Raw genomic sequence first — 24,491 nt, forward strand, 5'->3', positions numbered from 1 at the left:
TTAAACGGAAGGCAGAGTTGTAGCAAGTGTTTACACTGTACCTCTTATACACTGTTATTTTATATGGGGTTCCTTTCTTATCTGGATCTAATTTTTAAATTCTTCTTAGCCCTGTTGTCCTTTAGAGAAATTTATAGCTACCATGAATACAGTCTTGCAAATGCTTTAATCTGCCAAGACTTCTTCCCAACTACTGAGTTTGCATATTTCTTGGCCCATTCACAAACATCTCTCCCACACTGAGCATGAAACACACACTGAGTAGGCATGCAGAGATAGACACACAAGCTGTTGAGTTTCAGATGTCATAGGAAGGTGTATGTTTCTTCACAAAATGTATTTATTCTCCAAATATAACTGACTAATTGTTGAAAGCAGAAATAACTAAATAGCAATAGAGGTTTATTTCCCAAGAACTTGTGATAGAGTTTCATGTATGTGTGTGTACGCATATAATTTCCTTGACAGTTGATGAGGGAAGACTATCTGTCTAAAATATATTTTTATAACCAGCACAGTCCTGCTAATTTTGGTCAGATAGTATTATAAAACATCACAACAGTATAATAAATAAGCTGTGGTTTTATAGAGAAAGGAGGACCAACATAGATGGTCTAACATTTAATATATTGTAAGTATGTATGTGGTATCATTAATGAGGATGTTGTCTTGATTAGTTCCACTAAAAAAACAGGAGAATGAATTGCTAAGAATTCTAACATATAGTGCCCTCAACAATGCATGTTCATAGAAAAATATATTTCATACATATGTTCTTAAATGAACTAGGTCACATGCAAGTAGTCCAAATCAGATGGCTGGATTTCAAGATATGTCAATTCAAAGACTAATAACTCAGATGCTGGAAAGAAATTTGTGGAGCAGTTCTTCTCAAGCCCTCAGTCCCAGAGTGAAACAACTGCATCAGATCATTTCTGTGTAGTCTCCCTTCTCTTAAAAAAGTATTCAAGTTCAATTTGATGTGATCTTTTCATAGTGAATAAATATAGGCAGTGCACGGAATTGTTTTGAATTATTATAAACCCGATACAGCATTCAGTACACAATCAGATATCAAGATTCACAGTTCAAGTTGCATTCGTATTTCAAGCATTCGCCTTGATTCTGCGTTTGCTATTCATGAGATCTAGGGCTACTGAAAGATACTCAGATACAGAAGCAATCCTGATGACTGGGCCACTGCATCTGGACAGACTGTAATCACGCTTTGTAATCTTGCAGTGGGAAACGTGAAATTACTGGCAATATATAAAAAGGGCATCACAAGGGAAATTGGTTTGCATATACACAGTGTTGTTGTGAGTTCTTTGAAGTGTGGCATAAAAACAAAAGTGTAACTATTTACAGATCTACACCTGCAGAATCCAGTTAATTGCAAACCTTTAATGCCTCTGCCTCCTTAAAATTCTGTATTTATGCTCTGCTGTGGTGAAGAAGAACACTTGTAACCCTTTCCTTTTTGGAAAGAAATTGATAGTATTGGTAACTGGGAAAATACTAACTCTTAACCAGAAAAGTGCTGAAGAAATCATATAAGGAATACTTCAGAATTCACATATTAAAGGTTTTATAAGGAACGTATATCACATTCTGATCATAACGTTATGATAAATTCCGTTGAAATGATCTGGAAATCTATTTTTGAAGAAAACAGCTGTGGGTAAGGTTTGTGCTGACTTTTGTTATCTCTGATTCCTTTTTCTCTGCCTCTAAACATACCCAAGTCTTGCATTCATAAATAAATCCAAAATCATTCTCGCCTCTGAAATTGGCAAAGATGGGAGAAAAAAATGCCTGGCGATGATGAGCATGTGGAAAATGGTCACTGGGGGATCCTCGCTGGTGCCATTATAAGTTGTTTTAACCTTTTAAAATAGTAACTAAACAGTATATATTAAGACTCCCAAATATAGTTATACTATTTATTTTACTCAGTAATTCTAGAAATTATTCTCTGGGAAGACAGCTGCACATCGATTTTTACCCAGAGAGCTATTTATCAATATTTATAGTGTAAAAAAGTTGAAAGCAACCTAATGTTGTATTACATCATTTTATTCATATAAATACAGACATTGAAATTTATGGTTTTGAAGAATATTCCACAATATAAAAAATACTCATTATAGAAAAAGTGAAAGAGCAGGACAAAAATCTTTACATACCTTATTACCCTTAATAATAATCATGTGTATTACATGATATATTAATATATGAAAGAGACTGGAGTGAGATATAAGCAAAAAGAATTGTCTCTGAGTGACCGTGTTACAAGTTATCTATTGTCTGTTTTTCTCTTTCTCACATTTTATATAATGAGTCTATATTACCATTGTAATCAGAAAAAGTAGATATTTTTAGAAAATACATAAGATTTTTTAATAAAATAAATTTTATCCACAACCTATAGTTAATATATAAGTACTCTTTATACTTTTTTGGTTTTCCTACTTCTATTTTATCTAAATAAAGTGTTTTAGTTTCCATAGTGTTTTGGTAATCTGCTTGCTCAGTGAACAGTATATTTGGAACATTTCCCTCAGGATACTAAATGTTTTTATATCAATATTTTTAATAATGGGTAATTTTAAAAGATTATATTAACGTGCCATCATTTATATCCTTATTATTCAATATTCTTTTTTTTCCCCTAATTTCTACTCTTACATACATCCTTCTAGGTAAAAGTTTGCACGTATTTGTTATAATTTTCTTGGGAATGGTTGTTGTCAAGGCCTCTTTGTCTCACCAAAATGTCTTTTGCACATCGTTAGTGATCTCTCCTCATCATTGTATTTAATGGCTCTCTTTTAACATGCCTGGCTGTAGGTTATTTGACTTCTTAAGAGAAATATGCAACAGAGACTCTATGTGGCCTGAAAAACCTAAAATATTTACTCTTTTGACCTTTATAGGAAAAGTTTTCTGAACCCTGAAGTAGAGGCATAAAAGAAATGGTTCTTGTGCTTGGTCCTTCTTCTTGTCTTAGTTTCTGTATAATTTCATAACTAAGTTGGCATACTTTTGTATCTAAATTTGCATATATGTCTATATTTGTAAAGGGTTATAAAGGTTTTTATCCTTTATGAATAGCACAGATGTTTTGACGCAGGCAATTAAAGAATTCCTATGCGAATAATTTTATCCCTTTTCTTCTTTATGTAACCTTTAAAAATATGACCATGAAAAAAAAAAAGTAATTTCATAAATAGTGAAAATGTGCTCAGTGTTTTGATATATTTCTAAGGAGAGGAAGGAGAAAGCATAGAGGCTGAGTTATTATTTTCTAACATGCTGCATGTTTTTGGTCATTGATATCAAAAAGCAAAAGGACTCTCTAGATTCCTTTATTCATCAAATTACATAAAGCCATTTAATCATTAAAAATGCCTTCTCTAAACCCTATAAAAGTGCCATAGTTTTGTACTCTGTTAGCATTATTTGCATATATCATACACAGAAATCTTCATTGAGTACCTACTATGTGCCAGATACTGTACTGTACAATTTTGAAGTTGAACGTGAGTTCAATGCCTGGCTTCCCACTGACTTCTTATCTGCCCTTTGACAACTTGTTTCGCTTTCCTAAACCTCAGTTTCCTCATTTGCGAATGAGGATAGTTATAGCATCCCTGTCAGAAGGCTATAATGAGGACCTAATGAGATCATCCATTAATGTTTGACCTGGTTTCCAACACAAAGTGATAAGTGATAGTTTATTGAATATCGAATCGGCTAAGCACTTGCATAAGTAAATAGGATACGTGTATTCACATCCCAGCTCTGCTACAGAGTGATGACAGGTGAGTTACTTTATTACTCTGAGCCTCAGTTAATGGACATATAAATTGGAAATAGTAGTAGTACCTATAGGGCACTATGATCGCAGGTATGCAAAATCCTTAGAACGATTTCTGGCATGAAAGTGCTCAATAAATATTGTCCATTAACTTTTATAATTTCTGTTATCTCTGTAGTTTTCTCCCTCACTATGATTTGTATTTGTAACTTAAGAAATTTATTACAATATCAAAAATAGGGATGTGTGTATGGAGAATATAAAAATTGCTGTTTTTATGATCTTTGTTAACTATATGCTAGTTTGTGGCACTATGTTTGCTGGAGAAAAGTTGGTCTCCATCATGTCTTTATGTGGAATATACTGTTGTTACTTGTTTTAATTTTGATACATCAGACCTTTAGAGCTGGCTGTCAAAACATAGTGACATTTAAGTGGCAGAACACCTGGACCAATTTCAGAACCACCGTCTAATGTGACAGGAAAATTTATGGGCACTTTATTGTGGCAGTCACTTATCCCTCCACCCCTTCCTTGTGTCAGAAACTCCTTTCTTGTCCTTAGAGGCAGCTCTTCATCTTCAGAGTACAGTGAAAAGCGAGTGGTCACATAAGAAGATTGTTTAATTTGTCACAGAGAACTGGGAATGTTTGAAACTATGAACCAAATAAGTCTTGAATTTATGTATGTGTTTGCCTGAACATGAAGATGGAAAGATATCTGTATGGTATAAAGAGGTCACATAAGACCACAATCCAACTAAATTGAGTTAGTTAATTCATGTCCACAGTCATTTCTGAGCTATCTGTGGAAATCAGAGATGAAAATTCATGATCAAATTTTAATTTAAAATAAGCTAGGACGCTATCTTTTAAGCAAAATGAAAAAAATAATGTTAATCTTTGCTTTCAGGGAATATGGAGCCATTGATGATGTAGATATTGATCTGCATATTGATGTTAGCTTTCTTGATGTAAGTATCAATTGAAGCAATATGATTGGTACATTTAAAAAACACACTTTTATTCTTGGAAGAAAGTTAATTTTAGTTTCTCTTGTACATAATACTATAAGTAACATAATGACTTTGTCAAAGTGACTTATGAAGAAATGCTATGACTTGTCAAAAAAGCAGAGATTTTATATACATATATATTTTTTCCATCAGTTCTTGTAATATATTCTGAAACTTATGGGCTTGTAGTATATCATTATTTCTTAAGTTTTCACTTTAATTTTCAGATTTAGAAGGCAAGAATTAAGAGTACTTTGGCTTTCTTTTCACAAGCGAATAGGTTTTGAAATAATTTATAGGCCTTAATGATTTAAAATAAGTTTAAAAAATTTTATCTGGAAAAAACATCAAGAACTCTAAAAGATGACTAATTCATCTTTCAAATATTTGCACAGGAGGAGATTGCTGTGGCATGGGAAGTGATTCGAACAGAACCTATAATTGTCCGACTACACTGTTCGCTTACACAGTATTTAAATGGCCCAGGTTAGTTTTATTTCTCTATTATTTTGAATGTTCATTAGTTGTGCATTGTGCATTATGTAAAATGACTGTTCATTTGGTAATTCTGAACATAAATGCAGCTATCTTCATAATGATACTTAAATATACTTGCATCCTAACAGAGGTGCTCTATGACCAATATAACTATTGGAAGCAGAAACATATAACATTTAGTTTTATAGTTTTCAGAAGTTGACAAGTTGCTGTGAAACAAACACAATAAAACCTAAAAGAGAATTTTGCATATAATAGATTCTCAGTAAGTATACTTAGGGTTGCTCTTAAGTTTAATTATTTCTGTCTCTCAACCTGAGATTTAATTTTAATGTTTACTTATCTCACCTTTGATTACTGATGAATTTAACCTAAGTGTAACATATTTCTGTTTTTGAAAATGGAGATCATAATAATATTTTTGTTTTCCAATACCTGAAAGGGTGATTTTGCTTTATCTCAAGGAATAGTTGTTTATAACACAGGACCCTATTATAAATCTTGCCAAGACTTACTGGATTTAAATGTTTTCTCTGCCTACTAATACTCTCTCTCTCTCTCTCTCTCCCTCTCTCTCTCTCTCTCTCTCTCTCTCTCTCTCTCTCTCATATACACACACACACACACACACGCACACACAACTGCATCTATTCATATTATTGCAGTTATCTACTGCTGCAGAACAAACCACTTTAAAACGAAGTGGCTTAAAACAACTTCTCTCTCACCATTCTTTGGGGCTCAACTGGGCAGCTCCTGCCTGGGGTCTCCCGTGCCTTTGCAGTCAGGTGGTGGGCGGGGTTTATGTCATTAATGGCTCCACTAGTTGGATGCTCAAGATGGTTGGATTTCAGATGGCTAGCAATTGATACAGGTGTCATTTCGGGACCACGCAGGGCTCAGCTGGGGCTATTAACTAGAGTGTCTCCTTACACAAGGCTTCTTCGTGTGGTTTGGGCTTCTTGTAGTATGGTGACAGGGATCCGAAAGCAAGTGTTCCAAGAGACAGGGTGTGTTAAAAGGCTCAACGGCTCTTTCACTGTATTCTGTTGATCAAAATTGTCAATGGACCCACCCAGAATAAAGGGATAGGGACATAGACGGCACCTCTCGAAATTGTGGCCATTTTTGATCTGCCGTGCACACATTACCGTGGTCTCTGCACATTTCTCTTTAGGCATATCATGGAACTTATATCTACTGTTAGTTTTCACATAAGAAAAATATTTGCCCTTTCAAGTTCATGAAATATATAGGAAAGTCTCTCATTTTGAAAATGTCTCTGTTGTCACCATTTTTTAATTTTTGGATAATGTATTCTACTTAAATAATCAACATACAGTAACACATAGTAACTGATGTGATTTAATGCTAGGCAAAGACAAATAGATGTTACATATCTTTATTTTGATTACTTCAAATATATAGAAATGTAATAAAGAAGAAAAATAATTCCTCGTAATCCCTCTATACTGAGAAACCTGTAAATCGGTTGGTGTTGTTTCTGTTTTCTGTGCACATGTGGTTTATTTTCATAAAGTTGATATCAAATTGTATAGATATCTGTGTGCCTTAATGTTATGTCATGAGCCTGTCCTCCAGTCGTTAAATATTCTAAAATGGAATGACTTGTAGTATCTGCACAATATTCCAGCCTATAGGTGTATGTGTTTTTGCTGTTTTCCCACTTATTCTGCTGTGTCGCTAATATTTTTCTTTCTTTAGTGATTTGAAATGTACTTATTCTGTTTTATTCTGATGGTGGTTAAAAGCAAAAGAACCCCTCATGTCTGAACTTTTTTTTTAATTAATGGGGTTAGGAAGAAAATTGGGTCATATAATCTCTACTCACCCCAATTCCATCTGTGCAAGATGACGATGTGGCATGCTTTTATGTAATCTTACCACTGTTACTCACGTGTTTATGTAATCTTGAATTTTAGGCAGAGATTTTCCATTCACAGTATCTCTTTGAAGATTTGTCACATTTGCATGGTTTTATATTTCAACAGTTATATTTTAATTCACGTTTAGATCATTTTATTGCTCAATACTATTTATTTAGTATCACAATTCATCTGTAATTTCTTATTTTTTCATCTTTGTTAGTTGATTTACATGTTTACTAGTTTGTAAACCAAAGAAACGTGCGGGTTATGCTTCATTTTTCGTACCTAAGAATGACTCTTTGTTTTGTGAACGAGACAAACTTGACCAACTATAAATTTATGGGCTCATAACAGTTCTCCCCAAAAAGGCAAAAGTGCTTTAAAAACTTCTGCTAGTCTGTGTCTGAAGTGTTTCACTTTGTTCATTTGTAAGAAATCTATCTTGGTTTTTTTTATGTTTTGTTATGTGTACTTATCGAGGTATTTTTTTCTCTTTCTCCTTGATACTACTCTTTATATATTTATTTTTGATTGGTATGCTTACCTTCTTTATCTGCTCGCCCCAATATATGTAGATTGGATCTAATTCCCGTATCCTCCATGCTGTTTATCATTTCTCTTAGTCTTTCATCCGTCACCTCTGATTTTCTAAGTTTTTTTCATTTGTCTTCTACTCCATTGAGTGAATTTTTTTCATAATTTAGTCTTTGATATAATGTTCCCCTATTTTTAATTTTACTACAATCTCTGCTGATACCATATTTTCCCCTTTATTATCAATTGCTTTCATTTTATTTATGCATCATTTTGAATTTTGTTCACAAAATCAATAATCGTCCAAGAATTATAATTTTGTTCCTATAGATGTGAGTTTTGTTTTCCTCAGAATTCAAGCAGTGTCGAAATGCACTTCTTTCAGAAATTAGTGTGATTTGTGTATAATTTCTTCCGATAAGAAGAGTAAAGACTCTTTATAATGAAAACAGGAAATACAGAGACAGTGTCGGGAAAAAAAGGGGATAGTAAAGAAAGAGAATTCCAGGGACTTCCCTGGCGGTCCAGTGGTTAAGACTCCACGCTTCCAGTGCAGGGAGTGCGGGTTCGATCCCTGGTCGGGGAACTAAAAGATCCCACAAGGTACGCGGCCAAAAAATAAAAATAAATAAAATATTAAAACTTCTTTAAAACAAAAAGAGAATTCCACATTTACTCATTTACTGTACTCTAGAGTTAGTTCTGATAAGAATTGAAGAAATACACCTCCTTATCCAATTTGAAGTTAAAAATAAAGATTATTTTTATTGTACATGGGGAAATATACTTTAAAAAGACAAGATTGTTATGATTCTTACGGTACTATATATTTTTTCCAGAATTGCTGGTATATAAATCTAGTTTATGATCTCAAGGACAGGGCTGCTTTTAGTTTAAAGTGATAAATAGCTGATGTTATTAAAAATGTTTGCCTGTGCAGATCCTCTCATTATTGATACCTGTACATTTACACGATCACAGTGTGGGACTAATTTCCACATATCTTGAGCGACCCTCACTTATTGCCTTCCCAACCTAAATTATGAGACAAGGAAAAATTGAACAACTTCTACCTTTTGTAAAACAGAAAATATTTTACTAGTATATCTTTCTCATTCTATTGCCCCCCAAACTGAATGCTGTGGGGAGTTTGGTTGTGGTAAACTTTTAATTTTGGAAGAATAGACATTTCTATAATATTTATTACTTTTCCTATAAAGAAGCATTTATTTGTAGATTCTACTTTTAAATGTTGTACAGTTCTGTGTTTTTTGGTTTTCGTTTTGCCTTAAATGACTGATTTTAGCTAAATTTATTCCTGAATATTTGTGTACTACTTGTTTGCTTAATGGCACTTTTATATCCCAGTTTATTTTCTAATTGATTGTTTTGGCTATCAAAAATCTATTACCTTCCTTTTTTAAATTGTGGTAAACATAATATAAAATGTACCGTTTTTAAGTGCACAGTTCAGTGGCATTAAATACTTTCACATTGTTGGGCAGCCATCACCACCATCCATCCCCATAACACCATGTGTTCTTTTTTTTTTTAGCATCTTTATTGGAGTATAATTGCTTTACAGTGTTGTGTTAGTTTCTGCTGTATAACAAGGTGCATCAGCTATACATATACATATATCCCCATATCCCCTGCCTCTTGTGTCTCCCTCCCACCCTCCCTATCCCACCCCTCTAGGTGGTCACTAAGCACTGAGCTGATCTCCCTATGCTATGCGGTTGCTTCCCACTAGCTCTCTATTTTGCATTTGGTAGTGTATATATATATGTCCATGCCACTCTCTCACTTCAAAGGAAGAAAAGAATATATAGTAGACCTAGGTTTTATATTTCTTGTGAACCCAGTTAGGAACTAGAATATACTCCTATACATATAATATATTCTAAGAAAATACTTAGTAGTAATTTGATAATTATTAGCATCATGATTTAACTTAGTAGATATAGTACAGGAACAAATTTTATTCTGTATGTGACTTGCTTTTCGTATGATGGCATACAATTACTTTTGTTTACTTCTCACTAACCATCTTGTACATTGCAATTTGGAGTTTTAGTCCTCAGCATTGAAATGTTTTTGGTATTTCTTCCTGTTCCAGGACAAAAATCAGAAGAATAAAAGGTATTTGTTTAATAAATTGCTGTACTTTAAAAAAAATCTATTACCTTTACAAACATTAAAAAAAATTAATCTAAAACATTTTTAGGTTTACAGAAAAACTGCAGAGGTAGTACAGGGTCCTCATACACTCTACATCCAATTTCACTGATTACTAACATCTTATATGAATACATTAAATATAATAAATTACAATAATTAATTGCATTAATTTTAATAGTAATAAAAATTTTGTCACTTGAATTTTGGAATATTTTTAGAAGTAACATCTTGTTAGCTCTTTCAGTGTATTCCAAAATTTGGGGTCATTCAGATTTTATACTACTAATTGAGTCAATGTTGGTGACATTTATTTTCTAGCTATTCATAGTATGACTAAGTTTTGGCCTTTGTATTATTAATTTATAGGATAATTAGTATATTCTGGATAAACAGTTGTGTCTGTTATATCTCTTCTTTCTCTCTATATGTGTCTTATACAATTTTCTTCAGTGAAGATTTCAGTTCTAGTGTGTTTTGGATTTTTCTGCATTTTTTTAAACCAGGTCCTTTTTGCTTCTTTGCCTCCATCTTCCCAGTTACTTTTCCCATCTGCCTGAGAAGAAACTGTGTCTTCTTAAATCTTAGAGAGAGCACACTGTGTTCTAGTTTTGTCATCTTTTTCTTTAAAAAATAATTCCCCTGAGTTTTCAAGTTAGGATTTTTTATTCACTTTTCTATAGCCTTGGGTTTGGGACACATGGGACTGGAGTGATGTACTCTCTATGTTAAGGATTAGAATGTTTTCAGGAAAGAAACTGATGGCTGATATAACACCCATTTTCTTTGATCAGTGGAGTGTTTGTATCTCAGACTAATGGCCAAGATGGTGAGGCAGTTGGGGATACCAGCCTGGTTTACTATGTGGAGCATGTGTGGTCTGAGACTGTCCTATTAATAAGACAGTCTTTGCTCTGTCTTATTAATAACTAACAGTTATCCCAACTGTTAGTATGAATGGTGCTACCCATGCCCCTGTGCAATATCATCCTTGCATTTGCATGCTAGCTTCCATCTCCTTTCACCTAATTAAGATACCCTTCCAGTAGTTGTCTCTCTCCTTCTTGTACTGTTCATGTCTCTTTCTTCTAAAAGATTTCCTTCAGAAAAAGAAAAAAAAAATCCTCTCATCTTTAAAACAAACACCTTTAGACCTCAAATCACTCTTAACTTAGTCCCTAACACTCTGCTTCCCATGCCTGTTAAATATCTTCATTAAAGTTGTCTCTATTAGCTTACTTCAGTTTTTTTTAAATTCTATTTTTTTTTCTACAGCAGGTTCCTATTAGTTATCTATTTTATACATATTAGTGTGTATATGTCAATCCCAATCTCCCAATGCATCTGACTACCACCACCTCCCCACTGCTTTCCCCTGTTTAGTGTCCATACATTTGTTCCCTACATCTGTGTCTCTATTTCTGCCTTGCAAACCGGTTCATCTGTACCATTTTTCTAGATTCCACATATATGCATTAAATATGATATTGTTTTTCTCTTTCTGACTTACTTCACTCTGTATGACAGTCTCTAGGTCGATCCACATCTCTACAAATTCGTTCCTTCTTATGGCTGAGTAATATTCCATTGTATATATGTACCACATCTTCTTTATCCATTTGTCTGTTGATGGGCATTTAGGTTGCTTCCATGACCTGGCTACTGTAAATAGTGCTGCAGTGAACATTGGGGTGCATGTGTCTTTTTGAATTATGGTTTTCTCTGGGTATATGCCCAGTAGAGGGATTGCTGGGTCATATGGTAATTCTATTTTTAGTTTTTTAAGGAACCTCCATACTGTTCTCTGTAGTGGCTATATCAATTTACATTCCCACCAACATTGCAAGAGGGTTCCCTTTTCTCCACACCCTCTCCAGCATTTGTTGTTTGTAGATTTTCTGAGGATGCCCATTCTAACCAGTGTGAGGTGATACCTCATCGTAGTTTTGATTTGCATTTCTCTAATCATTAGTGATGTTGAGCAGCTTTTCATGTGCCTCTTGGCCATCTGTATGTCTTCCTTGGAGAAATGTCTGTTTAGGTCTTCTGACCATTTTTCTTCTTCTTTTTTTTTTTTTTCTTGCGGTACGCGGGCCTCTCACTGTTGTGGCCTCTCCCGTTGCGGAGCACAGGCTCCGGACGCGCAGGCTCAGCGGCCATGGCTCACGCGCCCAGCCGCTCCGTGGTATGTGGGATCTTCCCGGACCGGGGCCAAACCTGCGTACCCTGCATCGGCAGGCGGACTCTCAACCACTGCCCCACCAGGGAAGCCCCTGACCATTTTTCAATTGGGTTGTTTGTTTTTTTAATATTGATCTGCATGAGCTGTTTATATATTTTGGAGATTAATCCTTTGTCTTTTGATTCATTTGCAAATATTTTCTCCCATTCTGAGGGTTGTCTTTATGTCTTGTTTATAGTTTCCTTTGCTGTACAAAAGCTTTTAAGTTTCATTAGGTCCCATTTGTTTATTTTTGTTTTTATTGCCATTACTCTAGGAGGTGGGTCAAAAAAGATCTTGCTGTGATTTTTGTCAAAGAGTGCTCTTCCTATGTTTTCCTCTATGAGTTTTATAGTGTCTGGTTTTACATTTAGGTCTTTAATCCATTTTGAGTTTATTTTTGTGTATGGTGTTAGGGAGTGTACTAATTTCACTCTTTTACATGTAGCTGTCCAGTTTTCCCAGCACCACTTATTGAAGAGATTGTCTTTTCTCCATTGCATATCCTTGCCTCCTTTGTCATAGATTAGTTGACCATAGGTGCATGGGTTTAACTCTAGGCTTTCTGTCCTGTTCCATTGATCTATATTTCTGTTTTTGTGCCAGTACCATATTGTCTTGATTACTGTAGCTTTGTAGTATAGTCTGAAGTCAGGGAGTCTGATTCCTCCAGCTCCTTTTTTTCCTCTCAGGATTGCTTTGGCTATTTGGGGTCTTTGTGTCTCCATACAAATTTTAAGATTTTTGTTCTAGTTCTGTAAAAAATGCCATTGGTAATTTAATAGGGATTGCACTGAATCTGTAGATTGCTTTGGGTAGTTTAGTCATTTTCACAATATTGATTCTTCCAACCCAAAAACATAGTATACCTCTTCATCTGTTTGTGTCATCTTTGATTTCTTTCATCAGTGTCTTATAGTTTTCTGAGTAGAGGTCTTTTACCTCCTTAGATAGGTTTATTCCTAGGTATTTTACTCTTTTTGTTGCAGTGGTGAATGGGAGTGTTTCCTTAATTTCTCTTTCTGGTCTTTCATTGTTAGTGTATAGGAATGCAAGAGATTTCTATGCATTAATTTTGTATCATGCAACTTTACCAAATTCATTGATTAGCTCTAGCAGTTTTCTGGTAGCATCTTTAGGATTATCTGTATATACTGTCATGTCATCTGCAAACAGGGACAATTTTACTTCTTCTTTTCCAATTTGTATTCATTTTGTTTATTATTCTTCTCTGATTGCCGTGGCTAAGACTTCCAAAACTATGTTGAATAATAGTGGCAAGAGTGGGCAACCTTGTCTTGTTCCTGATCTTAGAGGAAATGCTTTCAGTTTTTCACCATTGAGAATGATGTTTGCTGTGGGTTTGTCGTATATGGCCTTTATTATGTTGAGGTAGGTTCCCTCTGTGCCCACTTTCTGGAGAGTTTTATCATAAATGGTGTTGAATTTTGTCAAAAGCTTTTACTGCATCTATTGAGATGATCATATGGTTTTTATTCTTCAATTTGTTAGTATAGTGTATCACATTGATTGATTTGTGTATATTGAAGAATCCTTGCATCCCTGGGATAAATACCACTTTATCATGGTGTATGGTCCTTTTAATGTGTGTTGGATTCTGTTTGCTAGTATTTTGTTGAGGATTTTTGCATCTATATTCATCAGTGATACTGGTCTGTAATTTCCTTTTTTTGTAGTATATTTGTCTGGTTTTGGTATCAGGGTGATGGTAGCCTCATAGAATGAGTTTGGGAGTGTTCCTTCCTCTGCAATTTTTGGAAGAGTTTGAGAAGGATGGGTGTTAGCTCTTCTCTAAATGTTTGATAGAATTCACCTGTGAAGCCATCTGGTCCTGGACTTTTGTTTGCTGGAAGATTTTTAATCACAGTTTCAATTTCATTACTTGTGACTGGTCTGTTCATATTTTCTATTTCTTCCTGCTTCAGTCTTGGAAGGTTATACCTTCCGATGAATTTGTCTGTTTCTTCCAGGTTGTACGTTTTATTGGCATAGAGTTTCTTTTAGTAGTCTTTTATGAGCTTTGTATTTCTCCGGTGTCCGTTGTAACTTCTCCTTTTTCATTTCAAATTTTATTGATTTGAGTCCTCTCCCTCTTTTTCTCGATGAATCTGGCTAAAGGTTTATCAATTTTGTTTACCTTCTCAAAGAACCAGCTTTTAGTTTTATTGATCTTCGCTATTATTTTCTTTGTTTCTATTTCATTTATTTCTGCTCTGATCTTTATGATTTCTTTCCTTCTACTAACTTTGGGTTTTGTTTCTTCTTCTTTCTCTGGTTCCTTTAGGTGAGATGTAAGGTTAGATTGTTTATTTGAGATTTTTGTTGTTTCTTGAGGTAGGCTTATATTGTTCTAAACTTCCCTCTTACAACTGCTTTGCTGCATCCCATAGATTTTGGATTGTCGTGTTTTGTTGTCATTTTTCTCTAGGTTTTTTTTGATTTCCTCTTTGATTTCTTCAGTGATGTTTTGGTTAGTTAGTAACGTATTGTTTAGCCTTCATGTGTTTGTGGTTTTTGTGTTTTTTTCCCTGTAATTTATTTCTAATCTCATAGCGTTGTGGTCGGAAAAGATGCTTGATATGATTTCAGTTTTCTTTTTTTTTTTTTTTTGCTGTATGTGGGCCTCTCACTGTTGTGGCCTCTCCCGTTGCGGAGCACAGGCTCTGGACGCGCAGGCTCAGCGGCCATGGCTCACGGGCCCAGCCGCTCTGCTGCATGTGGGATCTTCCCGGACCGGGGCACGAACCTGCGTCCCCTGCATCGGCAGGCGGACTCTCAACCACTGCACCACCAGGGAAGCCCTGAGTTCAGTTTTCTGAAGTTTACCAAGGCTTGATTTGTGACCCAAGATGTGATCTGTCCTGGAGAATGTTCCTTGCGCACTTGAGAAGAAAGTGTAATCTGCTGGTTTTGGATGGAATGTCCTATAAATATCAATTAAATCTATCTGTTCTATTGTGTCATTTAAAGCTTGTGTTTTCTTCTTAATTTTCTTTCTGGATGATCTGTCCATTGGTGTAAGTGAGGTGTTAAAGTCCCCCACTATTATTGTATTACTGTCGATTTCCTCTTTTATAGCTTTTTGCATTTGCCTTATGTATTGAGGTGCTCCTGTATTGGGTGCATATATATTTATAATTGCTGTATCTTCTTCTTGGATTGATCCCTTGATTATTATGTAGTGTCCTTCCTTGTCTCCTGTAACATTCTTTATTTTGAAGTCTCTTTTATCTGATATGAGTATTGCTACTCCAGCTTTCTTTTGATTTCCATTTGCATGGTATATCTTTTTCCATCCCCTCACTTTCAGTCTGTATGTGTTCCTAGGTCTGAAGTGGGTCTCTTGTAGACAGCATATATATTAGTTGTTTTTCTGGGGTTTTATCTTCTTCCTTCATCTGGTACATAGTCCTCTGCCTTTTCATTTGGTCTGTCTTTCTGTGAATGTCATTTTCATTCCACAGGCTGCAGGATTGTAGTTCTTCTTGCTTCTGCTGTCTGCCCTCTAGCTTCCTTCATTTTCTTTCCTCTTTTTTTCTCCTTGAATACGCTGTAGATGTGCTTTGGATGCATCATTTCACAAACGCTGCTCTTGTCAATGTCACCAGTGACTAGAATATTGCTTAATGACCCCATGACCAATTTTGAATCCTCATCTTAATTAACTTAGCAGCATTTGATAACAGTTGTTTACCCCCTCCTTGGAAATTTTTTTTGAATATATGTCCAGATTAACATATTAATTCTGGAATCTTCCACCCTCCCAGCCATTCCTCTTCAGCCTTGTTTGCTGAGCCTCTACATACTGAATGGCTCAGGCTGAATCCTTAGACTTCTCTCCGCCATCTACACTCACTCGTTTCTCATCCAGCCTCGTGCCTTTAAGTACATATGTATTTTTGCTCTTCCACATGTAAGTCTTTTTTTTTTTTTGTCTGTGCTGTGGGACTGGTGGGATCTTAGTTCCCCTACCAGGGGTTGAACCCGGACCCTCGGCAGTGAGAGCTCGGAGTCCTAACCACTGGACCGCCAGGGAATTCCCCCCACATTTATGTCTTTAGCACATTCCTCTCATCCGAAATGCGTAAACACTGGATTTCTTTATCCAGTTGCCTACTTAACTTTTCCACTTGAGTGACAAATAAGCATCTCAAATTTACAATAGCCAGAGTCAAGTTGGCAGTCTTCCCCGCTGCTCCAAACCTGATTCTCTTGCAGTCTTTCACGTACCAGGAATTGGTACGTTTCATCCTTCTGGTTGCTCAGGCCAAAAATCCTTTGATTCATCCCTGACTCCTTTCTTTTTCTGACACTTTAAATTCAGTCCATCAGCAAAATCTGTCAGCTCTCCCAGAGAGTGTGAATCCAAAATGTTCACCATCTCTGCTAATCCAAGCCACTGTACTCTTCCCTTAATTACTGTAATGAGTTCCAGACTGATTTTCCTATTTCTATCCTTGCTCTTTACAGGGAACCTACACTGTTTGTGGTCCTTTTCTCATCTCATCTCCTAATGAGATACCTTGTTCACTCCTCTCCAGCTCTCCCTGCTGGTCCTAGAATACTGAAGCACATTTCTTGCTCAGGGGTACTGCCCTGTGTTTCCTCTGGCTGGGATCCTTTTCTTCATGCCATATTATCTGATGTTGAAGTCTGTTTATGCCCACATAACCTTCAGCCCCCCCACCCTTTTCTGTATTTTTATCCAGAGCCTTTATCACCACGTGACATTTAATCTATTTTCTTATATATTTTTTGTCTGTCTCCTTCTCTTTACTAAGGCTCATGAGAGCAGGGATATCGGTGTGTGTTTTTTGCTATTCTATCTATAGTGGCTGACACAGTGAGAAAACAATAAATACCCTTTAAACCAGTGAATAATGAATGGTGAGTGACTCTTTGGGAGGTTATCAGTTTCATAAGCAGCATAGTTATTAACTTAGAGAAATATATGTATCTGATAAAAATCTGAAGCACACAAGAGGGTGTGCAGTGAAAAGTGAGTATCCTATGCCTACTGTCATCCTCCATTGTTTTATTCTTTAAAAAAGGTCTGTGTGTATACCAACATGTCTCTCTTCCACCTAAGGCATAGTGTGCAAACTATCCTACACATGGCTATTTACACTTAATATATATTTTTGGAGATCATTCTTCATTATTATATATATTGTGCATTTACATATACGTATATTATACATTAGTATATATAATATATACTAACCTAGAATGATCTCCAAAATCTCTCTATAAAGCATAAATAGCCATGTGTAGGATTGTGTGTAGACTATTTTAAAATGTGTATGTATGTATATACATATATATTACATATACATAGTAATATATATGTATATTACTTTTCAGACTTTTTCCTGGCTGATGGTTGAGTTTCAGCTCAACATTTAGGCTGATTTTTTTTCCTTTGCAGTGCCCACTGTTGATGTCTTTCAGATTTCCACAAAAGAGAGATTTGGACTGGGACATCAGCTGAAAAAGTAAGTTTTCCAATGACTAAAAAACAAATTTCTATTAAAGAGAACTGAGTTCTCATTTTGCTCACCACTCCCTGCCCCATTTTTATTCAACAAAGCTTTTTGCAGTACATGCCTCAGGAGCGGAAGTCGTCCTGATGCTAAGAGCTGCATCAATAATTTAGTTGGCAGAGCTCACTTTAGAACTGAGCCAGATTCCTTCCATCTGCCCCCCCCTGGATTCACTCTCCTCCCTCTAACATCCTGCCTTCCACCTGAGGAGGTGGGCATAGAAAACTTAGAAGATAAACCCTTAATGTTTAGAATTCCACATCTTTGAAACTAAATTCAATTTGCAACATATATTTAGCACAGTATATTATGCAGTGTTTTCTTTTTAAGGACTCAATATAGATTCATCAGTTGTAACAAATGCACCACTCCGGCAGGAGATGTTGATAATAGGGAAGCTATGGGCAGGGGCATATGCGAAATCTCAGTACCTTCCTCTCAATTTTGCTGTGCACCTAAAACCGCTCTAAAAAAATAAAGTCATTAAATTAAAAATAATTTTTAAAATGAGGGAGAAAATTGGGTGAGGGAAAAAAAATCACAGGGGAAATTTTCTCAGTTTCCTGCACCGGATTAGGTATCCTTTTCCAGTGCAATTGGCTTTGTTTTTTCAATTGGATTTTGTTTTTCAAGCCAGTATCTTACAGGTCTTGGAACTAAGCATGGAGCCTGCCTTCTATGTTAAGCCATTCAAGTTGGCCACCACCTCATCTTAGCACATGTTTTTTTTCCCCCCTATGATTTTTTTCCCTCATCCAATTTTCTCCCTCATCTTTTTAAGAGTGGTTTTAGGTTCACAGCAAAATTGAGAGGAAGGTACTGAGATTTTGCATATGCCCCTGCCCATAGCTTCCCTATTGTCAACATCTCCTGCTGGAGTGGTGCATTGGTTACAACTGAATAATCTATATTGACTATGATTATCACTCAAAGTCCGGAGTTCTACTTTATGTACTTTTGTAAGCCACTTAAGAACTTTTTTGGGGGGGAGGGGTGAAATGCCATTGGTCCAAATGAGACAACAATTATAAAAGCACAGAAGTCTAGGAATAGATAGCTTCCTACCCTTAAGGACATTGAGCTCAGAAAAAGAAATTATGTGTGTAATCCCCACCCTGAGAAATTAAGGAAAGCTATACTCTGTATTCACTGTTGAATCACCTTGTAGAATATGTAACATTTTATTAATAGTTCCACCCAAATGTTTAACATTTTTAAAAAGTTATTTACTTTTATGGGCAGATTTTAATTATATGAAAAGTTTGGTATATGAACTAGAACTTTATTTAATGACCCTTGATAAATTTTAGACTAATTTAGTTTCTTTCCTTAATTATAAATAACTGGGTTTGTCTGTGATCTTCTAGTCTAAAATTATATATAATAAAATTTCAAAATCTGATCTCATCCTCACAATGTCATAAGAGGAAATTGAAATATAAAGAGGTTATTTTCCAGAAACATACAGCAAGTTAGGAAGGCAGATTTAGAATCTAGGCCCTTTGTTTTTGCTCAGGAAATAAGAAACATTAAACTTGTTCCGTGATTCTTTATCTTGTGTGTTTCTGGCAGTAAGAGTCTAAACAACAGCAACAGCAAATGCTTATGCAGTGCTGCTTACATGTCAGGCACTTAGAATAGTGACATATATTAGCTCCCTTGATCTTCACAACAACCCTATCAAGCAGGTACTGTTACTCTCCATGTTTCCTAGATGATGAAGCCCAGGCCCCGGGAGCTTAAGCAACTTGGTTAAGCTCACACACTGAGAAAGTGGTACAGCCAGAATTTGACTCCATATCAATACTTTTGATCCATCCACTAATCTGCCTCTCATATAATCCTAGATACTCCTTTGTCTTAATAAGGCTTGGAATATATTTTCATCATTGAATGGATATTGGGGAAATGTGAGGTCATTAAAAGAGCCTGAAAGAGAAAATACTGACCCCAAACAGATGTAATAAAGTGATCAGCCTTGAATAGGGTATCTGTCAATCAAAGGCGAAGCATATCACAGACTATGGAAATAATCTTAAACTGTGTGTGACTTTATGTTGAATTGATGTTGATCAAACTTAAGTTGCTTTTTTCTGTTTTTGTTTTTGTTTTTTTTGCGATACGCGGGCCTCTCACTGTTGTGGCCTCTCCCGTTGCGGAGCACAGGCTCCGGACGTGCAGGCTTAGCGGCCATGGCTCATGGGCCCAGCTGCTCCGCGGCATGTGGGATCTTCCCGGACCGGGGCACGAACCCGTGTCCCCTGCATCGGCAGGCGGACTCTCAACCACTGCGCCACCGGGGAAGCCCCTTAAGTTATTTTTAAAAGGAAAAAAATACATTGCAAATCTCCAACATTGCCTGAAGTATATACAAACATAAAGTATGGTGTAAATTCTTCATATGTTGAGTTCACATTTATAACACAAAATTCAATTTATAACTGATGTGCAAATCAAAATGAAACATTCAAATTTCAAATTAATATACTAATTTAATTTGATGGGTGGTGTCATTTCGCTGAAGCTATTTCACCACCACAGTTTGAACACAGTACTGACTACTATAGTGCCCATTTCAGCATGTAGAAGATCATCATGTTACCCACGTGTATACCCTTTCTCTTCTGAACTACCCTGGAAGCTTTGTTCACATAGCTGGCTGTGACCTCATCCGGTCTTCAGTTGATGTGAATGTATAATTTACCTTGAAGTCTTTTTCCCTTCTTTTATCATCAGCCAATGGCAATTATAGTAGTTCTTCTTAGTGACAGCACAAACTCAAACACCAGTGTGAGCACTGAAATCTCTCGGTGCCTCTGTATTATAAGGGGGTGGTCATTATACCAAATGTGCTCATGTGTATATTTCAGATCACAGTTGAAATGAAACACTATACTGAATTTCTTATAGGAGGTAGTTAACTCCTCCCTTTCGAATCCAAGAACATGTGGGGATTTGGGTGTGCAAGTTTAAGAATTACTAGTTTTAGATGTTGAAGTCACACTTTAGAACGCTAATATAATATGAAAGTGGGAACAATTTTAGCTCTTTTACTTGTTATTTTTTGTTCCAGTTAGCCTGTCAAGAATCAGAGAAGCACTTGCTTGGTTTCTTAGGGAGTGGTACACAGGAATGGCAATTTTTCATAGGAGGAAAAGAATCTGAATCTGCTTCGTACAAAGGGTGGTGTCACTGGAGATTTCAGGTTAAGTACAAGGGAAAATGATGACCTTAATATTACTGTTACATTTAAATCTTGGGAGAAAAAAACCTTCAAAGATTAAGTGGAAAATAAGAACTTTCCCTCGTCCTGAGCTCTAGGGAGAATTTACTGCAAATTTGGAATCATGCATCACTGACTGCAGCTTTACCCCCTTCTTCCTCACTACCTCTACAGCTAAAAAGACCGCAAATAATTGCACATTTCCTCTGAATTCAACTAAGCTAGCTCACTAAAGTTTGGGGTAGTTAGTCTGAGTGATGTAGTTTCTGGCGATCTGAGTTAATGTGGTGAGACCTGAAGGATCTCAAGAAAATAATAATTGGCCTAGTGCTAAGAGTCACAGCTGCCCCTTTTGAATAACATGCGTTAACATAGGTCTCTCCGTGTTGGACAACATAGGTGTTACAGCTCTGCTTACAATCCAGGCTAACTTGGACAGATTTCATTTCCTCACCTTACTTGTGAAATGTGTGGAAGGAGAAAAAAAATCTGTATATAAAGTTCCTCTTTCACACCCTGCTGTATTGTAAATAGTAGATATTGGTACCATCTTCCTGGTCCAAAAGCAATCTGTGTTAGAAACAACTGAAAAGAGCAGGAAAGCAGGACCTGCTGAATTGACTTGGGAAAGAAAATCAAAGTGTTTAATTTACTGCGCACAATGTTTAATTGTAAAATTTTGCCTCTACTTAAGTATCAGCCTTAAGGGACTCTCCTCCATTGTCACTGGAGGGACGGGATCCAGAGAAGCTGTCACAGCCTGAGACCCTTCTCAGAAAACAAGGCTGTGTCTTTCTTAAATCCACCTTTGACGTTCTAGAATTCTTTATCACAAAACAGTGATGCCATGGTCTTGACTTAGAAAATATTGAGATCAGAAGTTACCAAATTCCTGCCTTAGGATAGGAACTAAAAATTCTTAGAGGCGCACCATCTTTTAAAAAACCAGCACATTTTAAAGTGAATGGCGGCTGTGCTGAACGTAAAACTTGCTGACCTCCTAATTCTCCATAGAGTCAATTTTGCATGGCTTATTTTTGTTTACGATTTTGTACTTTCATTTTGTTTTCCTTCTCATGAAGAAAAATACATAAGCAAATCAAGGAGAAGGAAAAGAACTTTACTTTATCTTAATAGATCATAATTACTAACAAAACATTTTTTAAAACCTGTGTTGCTAGCACCAACAAAATAATTCAGACTTTTCTCTTGCCACCTCAGCTAAAGGTGTTGATCCTAAAGGCCGTCCTTATAAATCTCCTTATATCCTTATTTTTTTATCAACTTCTTAATCGTTTGTATTTTTAATTATGTCACAGTAATTAATTAATTATTAATCGTAACACAGTAAAATCATAGAAATTTTCTATAGGATGCTTTCCTACACAAGAAGACATCTTGTATGGTTCAAAATTAAACTCCGCCTAATTACCATGCATTTATTTTCCTTTGATAAATGCATTCTCTACATAATCCATATAGAAATCTGATATTAAATTACCTTGGAACTGTGATAACAAACTTACCTTTGGTTTGACAGAATCATGCAGACATTTGTTACACAGCAGTGGAAACAGAGCAAAGAAAAATCTAGTTGCCTGCACAATAAGAAGCTGTCAGAGAAGAAAGTGAAGTCTCCCCTGCATCTATTTTCTACCTTGCGCAGGTGGGTAACAGACGTCTTTCCATCGTCTTACTAAACGCTGCACCTGTGATATTCCATGCTTATTTAATTCAAAGCTTTCTTGCTACAGTGTTGGCATCTGTTTATTTTCTTTATGACTTTAAAGAACAGACCAAGTTACATCCATTCCATCAAAAAACACGGATACTCATTTCTATGTTTTGAGTTTGTGTTTCCTTTACGTGGGTTAAATTTACTAAATTTACATTGTTTGGTTTCTAATCACATAGAGTTTTCCCTACCAAAATTAGTCCTTCACAGGGCTCTGGGATAGGTAGGAGGGAAAAACAAACTGGACAAAGCTTTTTTGCTTTCCAGGAAACATAGAATTCAGTCCCCGTGATCTTTCCATACATATTTGGTTTCCATTTTGGCTGGATAAGCTGGATTAAAAAGACATGGTATTTGTAACAGAGTTGAGTTGATTGAGCCCGACAAGTGTTCTCCATGGTCTGTTGCACTCACGATTTGCCCTGTTAATTGTTGCATTTTGAAGGTCGCCAAGTTATCCTCCCCCTGGTTGTGGAAAAAGCAAATCCAAACTGAAATCGGAGCAAGACGGGATCTCCAAGACGCATAAGCTGCTGCGGAGGACTTGTTCCAGCACAGTCAAGACGGAGGACGTGTGCGCCCCGAAGCCACACAGGACCTTCGGTCGCTCGCTGTCCAGCGACCCCCGGGCTGAGCAGGCGGTGACGACCATTAAGTCACACAAGCTCTTGAACCGTCCCTGCCCTGCAGCCGTCAAGCAGGAGGACTGCCTCGCTCTCAAGTCGCACAAACTCTTGACTCGCTCTTGTTCTGGAGACCCGCGCTGTGAGCACAACGCCAGCCTGAAGCCTCACAAACTGCTAAGCAGGTCTTATTCCAGTAACCTCAGAATGGAAGAATTATATGGACTCAAGAATCACAAGTTGCTCAGCAAGTCTTACTCCAGTGCCCCCAAGTCATCCAAAACGGAGCTTTTCAAGGAACCCAGCGCAGAGGGCCGGAGGCTCTCTCTTACCTCAGGGCTCATTGGTATCTTAACACCATCATCATCTTCATCTTCCCAGCCTGCTGTGCGTACATATTTTCATCTTGAGTTCTTAAATGTCAGCTAAGGGGCAGTAGAGGGTTTTGTTAGTTTGTTTGTTTTGTAAGATCTGGGAAAGGAAAGAAGCACGGTTTTGTTTTTGTTTTTTAAAATTTACAATTTTTTTCTTTTGGATGTTATTTTGCATACCAGACATTTGCAACTGGTACTGGAATGTTCGTTTTGATTCTGAAAAAATAAATGTGGCTGTCAATGTGAGGTCTAGTCCAGAGTCCTGTCACGGGAATGAATGCTACTAAAAATGGAAGGAAGTCCATTGGATTCACAAAGCCTGTCCTTTTAAGCAAGCATAGCATTTTTAATGTTTTATTAAGTAGGTTTATCTAATCTCTGGTTTTCTCACAAAAGTAGTGGAGCTCAGAGTTTGTCTGATAATTTTTTTTTTAGAATAAAAATTGTTGATGTTTTATTTCATTTATTTATTTCCAATAATTAAGAGTGGTGTCCTTCCTATTGTATATAAGAGGACAACTTTGCCCATGAACTTGTGGAGAGAAGTAACAGTTACAGCTGTATCCCGGAGCCTCACTTAAAGCTGCTCTCAGTGTCTACTTTATGAAACTGAAGTCACTTTGTCCTGAAGCTGTTTTGCATGGGGAGATGGGCCTGGGAGGTGACTGTATTAAAGCTTAAGTACTTTGGGTGGTATTTATTGGTACAAAGTTTACCTCTAGAGTAATCAGCATTATAGCCAGTTTCAGATAAAGAAACAGACCTATCTTATGTATATTAATTACATAAAAGAATTGACAAAAAGTTTTGTTTGCTT

General features: G+C 36.3%; 1 protein-coding gene across 3 annotated transcripts in view; it reads left to right on the forward strand.

Annotated features, from left to right (window-relative positions):
• PARP8 (poly(ADP-ribose) polymerase family member 8) overlaps positions 1-24,491 on the forward strand; it is a gene marked incomplete at its 5' end in the record, with an annotated part of 178,276 nt that overhangs the window by 110,487 nt on the left and 43,298 nt on the right. For all 3 annotated transcript variants that reach the window (XM_082651621.1, XM_082651623.1, XM_082651622.1), the window contains 5 exons: positions 4,733-4,793; positions 5,231-5,321; positions 17,605-17,671; positions 22,483-22,608; positions 23,123-23,687. In XM_082651621.1, the coding sequence (XP_082507747.1) occupies positions 4,733-4,793; positions 5,231-5,321; positions 17,605-17,671; positions 22,483-22,608; positions 23,123-23,687 (910 nt within the window). The remainder of the gene's footprint in view (positions 1-4,732; positions 4,794-5,230; positions 5,322-17,604; positions 17,672-22,482; positions 22,609-23,122; positions 23,688-24,491) is intronic.

The sequence above is a fragment of the Grampus griseus genome (genome assembly GCF_964374135.1).
Source record: "Grampus griseus genome assembly, chromosome: 3".
NCBI lineage: Eukaryota > Metazoa > Chordata > Mammalia > Artiodactyla > Delphinidae > Grampus > Grampus griseus.